The sequence below is a fragment of the Dioscorea cayenensis genome, unplaced genomic scaffold, assembly GCF_009730915.1.
Source record: "Dioscorea cayenensis subsp. rotundata cultivar TDr96_F1 unplaced genomic scaffold, TDr96_F1_v2_PseudoChromosome.rev07_lg8_w22 25.fasta BLBR01000074.1, whole genome shotgun sequence".
Lineage (NCBI taxonomy): Eukaryota > Viridiplantae > Streptophyta > Magnoliopsida > Dioscoreales > Dioscoreaceae > Dioscorea > Dioscorea cayenensis.
Genome location: NW_024086465.1, coordinates 114,283 through 125,035, shown reverse-complemented (window position 1 = coordinate 125,035; position 10,753 = coordinate 114,283). Strand labels below are relative to the sequence as shown.

General features: G+C 40.1%; 1 protein-coding gene and 1 non-coding gene across 2 annotated transcripts; both read left to right on the top strand.

The window, feature by feature from the left end:
- Nucleotides 1–879: 879 nt before the first annotated feature.
- LOC120253378 (exonuclease 1-like) lies at nucleotides 880–10,314 on the top strand. The gene is made up of 6 exons (XM_039261716.1): nucleotides 880–961; nucleotides 8,921–9,061; nucleotides 9,135–9,144; nucleotides 9,266–9,389; nucleotides 9,621–9,758; nucleotides 10,300–10,314. Exons 1-6 carry the CDS (start codon nucleotides 880–882, stop codon nucleotides 10,312–10,314), a joined length of 510 nt encoding a protein of 169 aa, XP_039117650.1.
- Nucleotides 5,489–5,595, top strand: LOC120253382. Its single transcript, XR_005534254.1, has one exon. It is a non-coding gene; the product is annotated as a small nucleolar RNA R71 (small nucleolar RNA).
- Nucleotides 10,315–10,753: the final 439 nt, after the last annotated feature.

Below are 10,753 nucleotides of genomic sequence, written 5' to 3'. Positions count from 1 at the left end.
GGTAGCTTTCACTCATCCTATGAGATAGCTCTTTCTCTCATTAGGGCATTACTAGTATCCGACTTATGAGAGTAGCTTCATACTTTATAGGTGGTAGCTCTTTCCACCCAACAAGCACAAATAAACAACTATTTTATTCCTTCTTTTCATTTTTTTCATTTTTTTTTCAGAATTAACACAAGAAACAACTATAACTTGTCCCTTATACATCAAACATGAGTTTCCAAAAGAGTTCAAAGAGTGAGTAGTGCAACAAGTGTCAATCGGGCAAAAATTCCTGGAAATTCAAGCAAAAACTAGAGCATGAAAATATTCAATGTTAAAAATTCTCCTAAACTCAAGAATACAATTAATGCAACTAAGGTGAACGGCCATTGGCTATGTGAGCATGTATATCAATCAAAACTAGTATAAAAGAGATGCGTGCACTATGAAACTCCCCTCCACACTTAAGTTGTATATTGTCCCTAATGTACACATGCAAGCTCATTCATAATGTAAATAAATTAAATTCAGATGTGGGAGAAGCAATCAAAACAATACTCCCATGACTCCTAGTATTGCATTTGATGGAGCTAAGTCTTTGGGAGTGTTGTTCTAACGGGTTGTGAAGCTCACACGGCCAAGTGCCGAAACACCTTGGCCGTGTCCATGACAAAGTCTCAATTCCCATGATGACAAGACCATCTGCACGCATACACGAGGGGGTTCAGTAAAGCTCAATAAAAATAAAATAACTCGAGTATATAAAAGATGAAGTAATGAATACAACTCGAGACAACGAAATAAAAGATAAACTCATAAGGGGAGTCCTTTCTGAGTGTACAAGTCCAAAATAAAATGCGGAGGTAAAAGACGAGGAAAATAAATCAAGTGTCGATGTCGTCCTCTAACTCTTCTGCTGCTGTTGCTGGTGATGAAGTACATGGTGGGTCAACTGGTGCCGAAATAGGGGATGGAGGTGCCGGAGAAGCCGAGGGGGCCTGATAAGTCCTCGGTCGCAGGACAGATGACGAGCCGACGTCTCGCTCTAAGATCTACTGTAATGTGTCGAAACGTGCCATGAACTCCGTATACTGTGCGCCCTGTGCAGCCATAATATCGACAATCTCTGCTCGGGCCTCTGCTACCTTTGTCTGTATCACCCCCACAGCGCTCTTGAGCCTCTTAAAATGATCCTGGGCTCAAGATGGTGAAAACATGCGCACGGGGGGTGGGTCCTTTGTCACCGGAGGTGCCTCGTTCTCCATAGGTGCCGACTGAGGCTCGGGGGCAGGCTGGGAAGCCTCAGAATCATCACCCTCCTCCTCGGCTATCTCTGGGGTCGGTAGAACCAGAGCATAAACCCCCATCTGAACCCTACAGACTATGCCCATCAATCTCATCGTCTCCAGGCTCAGGGGCACAGGTATACTCGTCTTCTCGGCCCCACGAATCGCGCCCAAGAGACCCATACCCAGAGCTAATCTCGTAATGTATGGACCCGAAAAGATCACTCCCAATCTGGTATACTGGCCCTGATGTTGAATGTACTCAGCGATGATGTGCCCTAGATGGATCGGTATGCGCTGTATCATCGAATACAAGTACAGAAGCTCCTGCCGGCTCAGAACGCCAGTGCTATCACCATGGACATTCACCGACCTGCTCATGATGGCATATAGATATCAATACGTAGGTCAGGAAAGACACGTAGCCTTGGACACCCCCGGCTCATACTGGCCCTGACCACATAATGCTCTGTAAGCTCTCTGTGGGGTCAAGGCTCCAGGATAATCTGTCGGTAACTGAGAATACTCCTCAATGTCTATAAATACCTCCTCGTACAAGCTGAGCCGAACTGAAAACTGAGTGATACTCAGACTATAGTGATGTCCAAGTGCTCTGAACTGAACTACGTCGAGGTCGTCGAATCTCACATAGAATCTGTCGAACTCGAATAACGATAGAACCTCTAGTGTAAGCTCCCGGATGGCTGGCTCTCTAATCGACAATAACTGCCTCCAACCACCCACTGAAAATAGATCCTCGACCTAATCAGCGAACTCATCCCCCTGCTGCAAATCTCTCAATATACTTGTGTCCAAGAACCGAGTCTGTCTGAACCGAAGTCTCGACAGACGCTCAAAACGAGCCTGATGCTAAGGGATAGTGAATCTCATGCTCTCGGACTCAGGAGATGACTCTTGCGGTCGCTTATCAGCTTGCTTCTTTGACCTGGGTGCCATAATCTGCAAAATTAAAGAGAAAATCGATCAAACAAGTTAATTAAGCATAGCTGCAGAAATCCACAAGGTCGTGCGAAATTTTCGTACGCCCGTGTGGATCCACCGGTCGTGAACAAACGCATGACCACACCTCAAACTCCACAAATGCACCATTACAACGCTTCTCCTTCGTTCTAAATATAATTAAACATTCTAATTGAAGAAACGAAGCATTATTGACTAGTTTCATTGATGGAAATCATGAATTTAAGAAGGAAATCAAAGATAGGGTTTACCGTCTTGTTGAGATGAGAAAGTTTTGAAAACGGCCGGAAAATCAAGCAAAATCCTTCCAAATTGGCGATACGAGGTCGGGAAACAATATAGGAGTGTTCTCAGACAAATGGAGGATATGAGGGTAAAGAGAAATGATAATCCTTTTAAAAGGACTCACGCCTCTTAGCGTTCTGTATGTTCGCACGGGCGTGCGGAAATTACCCACGGCAGTGCGTCTCCACAGGAAAGCCTCACAGGGGCAGATGCACGCCCATGTGCGCTCTCAGGAAAGCACTCACTGCCTTTGAACGTAAATACACGGGCGTGTGGGAAACACCCACGCCCGTGTGCCCAACCCATAGGGGCAGCCGCACGCCCCTGTGGTATCTCTGGATATCCGAGAAAAATTGCTAAGTGTTTTACACGCTCGTGCAGAAATTCTGCACGCGCGTGAACATTCACAGGCCCAACTCACAGGGGCAAGTGCACGCCACTGTGACTTCTCGGGATGGAGAAAGCTCCTCTGCAGAGATTCGCACGGGTGTGTGAAAATTATCCACGCTCGTGTGATTTTTACAAGGTCACCCACATGGTCGAGTCCACGCCCCTATGTGCTCTTGGGAAAATCTTCCACTCTCTGTAGGAATTCACACGCCCGTGCGGAAATTACCCACGGGTGTGTGAGAATCGCATTTTCATTCACAGGGGCGAGTCCACGCCCTTGTGCCTTCTCTGGATGAGCTCGCAATGCAAATACACAGGCGTGCGGAAATTCCACACGCCCGTGCATTTTCTCTGGATGTCTTAGAAAATTCTGCAGGCTCTGCAGAAAATTTCTGAACATGTTTACACACTCAGAGCCTACACTAATATGCAAATTTTACTAGTGAAAAACATGAGAAATAGCTCAAACGACCCAACTTCGCCAAATCCACGTGAAAACACACGATGACAATTCAAAACCCACAATAAAATCGCAGCGCAAGTATATAAAAATCAAGATACCAACACTCAACACTTTAGTCATGCACACACTAAACTACTAAACTACGAAAATAGTAAACACTTGGGTTGCCTCCCAAGAAGCGCTTGTTTAACGTCACTTAGCTTGACGTACCTTGTCTTACCTCACGGGGTTCATAGATGAAAGTTGCCCTCTTACCCATGGCTTGGAAGCATGACGAGCAAAATCTCTTGAGGGTAGAAGGTGAATTATCGGGCTTGGGACCGCCTAGCAATGATTCACCAAGTTTGTTCGATGCACGCACGTCCCCAACAGCCTTGGAGCATTTCTGGTGGCGTCTCCTAGCCCTCTTCAATTTCCAGAGCACCTTTTTCAAGATCCCCGGGATAGATGGTAGTTCTTCCATCGAACCAAGCATTATTACTTCTTCATTATCCTCCTCTTGGTTGAACAGGCCCTCATATAGGTCTGGATTGAACATTTCCTACATGTATTCATAAAAAATTTCATTAGTAGTGTCTAGAAAATACAAAGTATCATCGAAATCGAGACAATGCTGCATGGCTTCAGCAAGGCGATATGTGAGCTTGTCATCTCCAACTCTCAAAGTTAGTTCTCCGCCGTCCATGACAATCAATGCCTTGGAAGTCCGCAAGAACGGCCTCCTAAGTATCAAGGGTACATCCGCATCCTCATCGACGTCTAGCACCACAAAGTCTACAGGAAATATATACTTGTCCACCTTGACAAGCACATCTTCGATGATACCCCTCGGATGTCTCACCGTTCGGTCCGCCAATTGCAAAGTCATCCGAGTGGGTCTAGGCTCGCCTAAGCCTAACTTTTGAAAGAAGGTGCATGGCATGACATTGATACTGACCCTTGAGTCCGCCAATGCCATTTATTCACTTAGATTGCCAATATTACACGGAATGATGAAGCTTCCCGGGTCTTTCTTCTTGTTCGGCATGTTCTTTTGCAAAACTGCCGAGCAAGATGCATCTAAAATTACTGAAGCACTCTCCTCTAACTTCCTCTTGTTGGTCAACAAGTCTTTCAAGAATTTTGTATACTTAGGCATTTGGGCCAATGCCTCAACAAAAAGAATATTGATGTGGAGTTGTTTGAACAAACTCAGGAACTTCTTGTACTGTTCATCCCCTTGGTCATTCTTCAATCTAGAGGGATAAGGGATTCTTGGCTTCAAAGATGGGGATGCCACCTCCTTCTCTTTCCTTGCTCTCTTCTCAACCTCTATAATCTCAGGTGCGTGTTCATTGGGCTTCTCACTCGGAAGCTTACCCTCAACCTCATGAGCACTTCTCAAAGTGATCGCCTTCACATGCTCTTTAGGGTTGGTCTCGATGTTGCTCGGTAAGCTTCCTTGTGGCATTTCTGATAAGGACTTCGCAATCTGCCCTACTTGATTTTCAAGATTATGCAAAGAGGCGGTGTGGTTGCGAAGTGTAGCCTCAACTGATTGGAACCTTGTATTAGATGATTGCACAAACCTAGTTAAGGCCTTCTCCAAATCATTCATTCGGGTCTCCAAACCTGAAAATCTGTTTTTCATGTTTGGGGCTTGCTGTTGTTGTTGGAAACCCGGTGGCCCTATGGCCTTTTGTGGACCTTGGTTGCTCCACGAGAAATCGGGATGACTGTTCAAACCCGGATTGTAGGTGTTGCTGTATGAGTTTCCTTGATTCCTCTTAGCATTACCTAGAAAATCGACATTCTCAACCGAAGATGCATCACCAATAGAGATCGGGCAATCGAAGAGAGCATGTCCTCCACCACACCCGGTGTAAGTAGTCATGGCCGCCACTCTATTCGTAGTTAGGAGATCTAACTTCTTACTCAATGATTCCACTTCTTCTCCCTAGCATTCTATTGGTAGCTGTTTAACCCTATTTCTTCAATTAATTGACGAACCTCACCGGGGGTCTTGCTACCTAAGATACCTCCTGCTGCCGCATCCAAGAGTTGCCTTGTACTCGGATTCAGACCATTGTAAAAGGTTTGAACAATCATCCAATCCGGGAATCCGTGTTGTGGGCACTTTCTCAGGAGCTCCTTGAACCTTTTCCATGTCTCAAATAGAGACTCCAATTCCAATTGTATAAAGGACGAGATCTCATTCCTAAGCTTTACGAATTTTCTGGGAGGAAAATATCGGGCAAGAAAAGCTTCTACCATCTCCTCCCATGTGGTAATCGAGGCTCTAGGTAATGAGTGTAGCCACTGCTTCACTTTCCCCTTTAAGGAAAATGGGAAGGCTCTCAGCTTGATGGCATCATCCGTCATCTCGTTTATCTTCAACATATCACACACCTTGAGAAAGTTCTCTATACGACTGTTTGGATCCTCATCGGCCAAACCATTGAACTGTGTGGATTACTGCAACATGTGGATGAATGCTGGCTTCAGCTTGAAGTTCTGAGCTATAATTGGGGGACGCACAATGCTCGATTGTATCCCCAATACTAAAGGTCCGGCATAATCGGATAATGTCCGTTGTTGCTCTTTCTGTTCTGCCATGTTTTCAGACTCTTCCACTCCCAAATCAGCTAGATTAGACTGTTCTTGCACAGGTTCTTTCTCTTTTCTTCTAAGTGTACGTTCGAGCTCTGGAACTCCTTCAATCAATATCGAAGGGTTCCCTCGGGTCATAACCTGGAGCTGCACCAAAAGAAAGAAAACAAAATCAGAACGATGATAGAAAAGAAGATATGAAATAGAATGAATGAATAGCTAAGAAAACAAAGTGCAAAGTATCTCTAAACGCCTACTCCCCGGTAACGGTGCCAAAAACTTGATATGACCGAATATGCATGTAAACCGCAAGTGCACGGGTGTCGAAGTAATAATCCCAGATGAGTGGGTATCGTATCCACGAGAGTAGGGAATAAAGACACTTAAGTTGTTTCTTAACTAATATGGAAGATGAATAGTGATAAGTATGACAAAATATGAAATAACAAAAATAAAAACTACAAGATAGAGGGTACAAGTAAAGGAGAAGATAAGGCAATCGATAAAGATGGGTTACCCAGATATTGATCCGCTTAGGACAATCGTTTCAAGTGCAAGAACCCTCTATTATACTTCCTAATTGATGCAACAATGAGTCGAGGAAATCCTTAATTACATGATCCCAAATCTAAGGTCAACCATGCCTAACTTTATACATGTCTTGGAGGAGAGATTGAATAACCTCTCAACCTCGCACTCGCATAGAATTACAATGAGCTCTAGGGATTCCAAGTGATAAACCATATTCCTATGTATAGACCTAACCCTTTGGTCAAGGTGGAAGATCCCTAGCCATAATTAAGCCTTAGGTGCTAAAATCACTTCAGCGCTTCACTCCGTTGCACTCGCAACTAAGCCCTAACGGAAGGTCATCCCTTAGCCCATTCACTCTACTATGGCTGCAAAGAACTCTTGGAACGTGGAGGTAGGATAGATCACACCGGAGGGGAAATGAGACACTCCGCTACCTCTCGACTCACCCTCTCAACCCTCTCCAATCTAGCTTTGTCTAACTCTCATAGTGTGTCACTCACTCACAAGAGTTACCAAGAAGAACTCTCAACCCTAGTGTCACTCTAGGGGAGTATTCATACAATCAAGTCTCCAAGATTGGAACTCATAATAAACATCAATTAATTAAAAGTATAATAAAGAGGTTCAATGAAACGAATATATCCTAGGTTTCACAAATACCCAAGTATCCACTAGGGGTTTAGCTCTCCATGGAGCTAGATACAATCAATGAAATCGAATGTAAAAACAAAGCATCCATAGAAAACCCCCTCATTAGTTGTGGCGATTGTCTTGTGGAGAGTCCTCTACTCATCACAATGGTTCCTTTGTCCGGCCTAGGATACACCTCGCCAGATCGGTGCCAACGAAAGCTCTCCCACTAACGTTCTTCCAAACGGCGCATGATGTCGGAGTCATAGAATCTCTCCAAAGCCCTAGCCAATACCTCCCAAAACCTAGCTGCCGCCTCTCTCAAGTTGTTGAAAAGATGGAGAAAAAGAATCGTCGAAATCGGTCTCTGAAATCGACTTTTAAAGAGGTTTGGAATCGGGAATCCACACGCCCATGTGGGCGCCCCTATGGATTTTTCCACACATCCGTGTGGATTCTCTGTTTTGATGTTTTCTCATTTGGTACATAAGCAGATCTTTGCTGCGATATTTTTTTGTTATAGTATTTTTCTATAATACCCCTCTACGATCCGGCCCCGAAATACTCCTGAATCCATACTTTCATCGAGGTAACGCAAACGGGCACACATTTACGTCATGGATCGCCTTACTTGTTTAATAACGGACATGTTGGTAGAGATCTTGTTCTATATGCACAAGTTGGAATGCTTGAATGTGACTGCCTTTGTGCCTCTCCAAATAGTTGTGCTAACTCGAGTACGAGGAGGTTGGCACACATTCCTGCATCTAGAACCTGACCTATATCTTCGTGTCTGAACCTTAGCAAGATTTCCTTTAAATTAGTGCATTACGACCCACATTGGCTTCTTTCTCTCATAATCGGCCTCACAACCCTACCTGCATGAAAGTAACATAAATATACCCATATTAGCGTTAAAACCCGAGAAAAGTAATGCTCAACACAAAGAAAGAACGCTTTGCATTCTTATCGCACAAGCACTTATCAGTGCTTTATAAACTAATCTTAAAAGTTTGATGGTATGATGGAGATAGTAAGATTTATTAGGGTTGTAAATGTTATAAAAAAACCCGAAGAAAAGACCCCAAAAGAAATGGAGATGGGCAATTGTCTGCTCCAAAAAAGGGTTTGAAAAGAGAGTTTTTCAAGGATAAAATTAATATGTAGTATAATATATATATGTATATTAACCTTAGCTTTAAAGTTTTTATGCTCAAGAATGAGAGCCTCAGCATGCTTTACTATAGGTTAATTGAGTGAAAATTATTTTTTAACATTTGTGTTATTAAAATCTTAGGTTTGTTACTTGAATTAAAATGGTGGACAATTTTTTTTATAATTTTTTCTCTATTAAAGACTATAATTACTTGAAAATTTTGATCTTAATTAGTACTGGAAACCGACACGATAATTCAAATTATTATTATTATTATTATTATTATTATTATTATTATTGGCAATATATATGTGGTTTTCATCTTCATGAAACATTGTCTTATTAATGCCTCAAAATCAAATGATATATTTTAGTATTTATTATCAGAACTGAACATTATGTGGTCTTCTATTAGTTTTTTTTAATAGTGATATATTTGATTAAATTTGAATTTATGATTAGAGTTAACAATTGATGAATAGTAATTGGTAGTTGGTAATTTTCATTATTTTCAAACCCTGTATCAATCTCAAATGTTACATATATTTTTAACAACATAGTTTATGTTTTGTGAATGGAAAGAATCTTAAATTTAACAATTCATATGTTTTTATTGAATAGGATTTTTCTCTAGAATTTTCAAGCATATTGATTATTGCATGCATAGAGTCAATCTATTACGCAACCATAATGCCAATTCTATTCTTGGATTTGATGGGGCTCCTTGCAGAAGAAGATTGATGAAGAAACCAAATGTGCCAGGTTTGTGACAATAGATTCTCTTAATATTAACATGCATTTGTTGGGAAATTTTAAACCAATATTTCTTGAGTAGGTAGTTATTTGTATGTTTTCTTTTTCTAATTTTATAGTATGATTTTTTTTTTCACCTAAATTAATCATTTTACCTTTGCATAACTAACAATAGTTGAAGAGGTAGTTGTCTTAGTAACTTTAACATTGCAGGGCGAGGAAAGAAAATCTTGAATGGGCACTTAAGCATGAGGCTGTTGAAAATTCTTTTGCTGCTCATGAGTGCTTTCAAAAGGCTCCTGATATCTCACCATCAATTGCTTGGGAGCTAATCCAGGTAATAATTAAAATTTTATTTGAATAAACAATTTCTATTGTAGGATAAAAACTATATTGTCCTCCTTTTGTTCTTGTACTAACTTAAACCTTAGTTTAAAATATATTAGTTAAGTCAAAAGCTAAATATATAGATGATATTTAAGATTTATCCTTATTTTTTTTGCCATTATATTTATTTCAATTCATAATGTACATTTGAACTACTCTTTAAAAACTAATATTAATTTAGGTTTTGAAGAAGGAAAACATTGATTATGTTGTGGCACCATATGAGGTTTATGCGGAAATGGCATTTTTGTCCATTAATAAGCTTGTTGATGCAGTCATTACTGAGGGCTCAGACTTAATACCTTTTGGGTGCCATAGAGTAAGTTATATATAATTTTAGATTCATTCGTTATACTCTACTTTTCTTAATTTATATATAATGTGCTTGTCACTAGTTAATCAATAGCCTTTTTCTCATATTGTTTTCTTCCTTTATAAAATTCTAATTCTTGGAACATTTTTTTTAGATTATTTTCAAAATGGATAAATTTGGGCAAGGTGTTGAGTTTAAATGTTCAATGTTAGACAAAAATAAAGATCTTGATTTTACTTGATAAAATAATGTTAGACAAAGATTCCATTCCACAGAAATTAAACACGTCTCATCCATTTTTGCACATTTGGCAAATATTGGATTAATTACCAAACCGTTGCCAAATGAATCTGCCGCTATTGATGATCTATCAAATACTACAACATCAAGTGTCCCAACTAGTCATGTGAGTATACAAAGTGATAAAATTTTGATTAGTTATTAATACTTCTTACAATTATCATTTTATTATTATGGATGTTAGCCCCAAATTAAAATCCTATTAGTTTACAAACTGATTGATTCTATTTTTTGGGTTGTTTTGTAGGAATCAAACGTATAATGGAGTACTTCATCTTCAAATTTACCTTAGAATGTAGTTTAGAATTATTATAAATTTTATAATAATGTTTGGGTATTTTAGTGTAATTTTATATATTCAAAATTTTGTACATTTGGATGATTTTTATTTTTATATTATATGAAAGTTTTAGTTTGTTAGTGTGACAGTATTTTGGCACTTAAAAAATGCATTTTATGATGAATTTGTTGTGTTAGCATATGAGTTTAATATGTTTGTCACTATCTTTAATTATTTTAGTGTCAACAATGTTGTGCACAAAAAAAAAGAAAAAAAAACTATTGTGACAACTTATTGGTCACTATTGTATATTTTTTGTGACAACAATATTGTCATAATAAAATTGATTATTATGAGAGCTTTTTCTTCACTAATGTGTATTTTTCTGTGAGAACAATGTTGCCACTATAAAATGGACTAT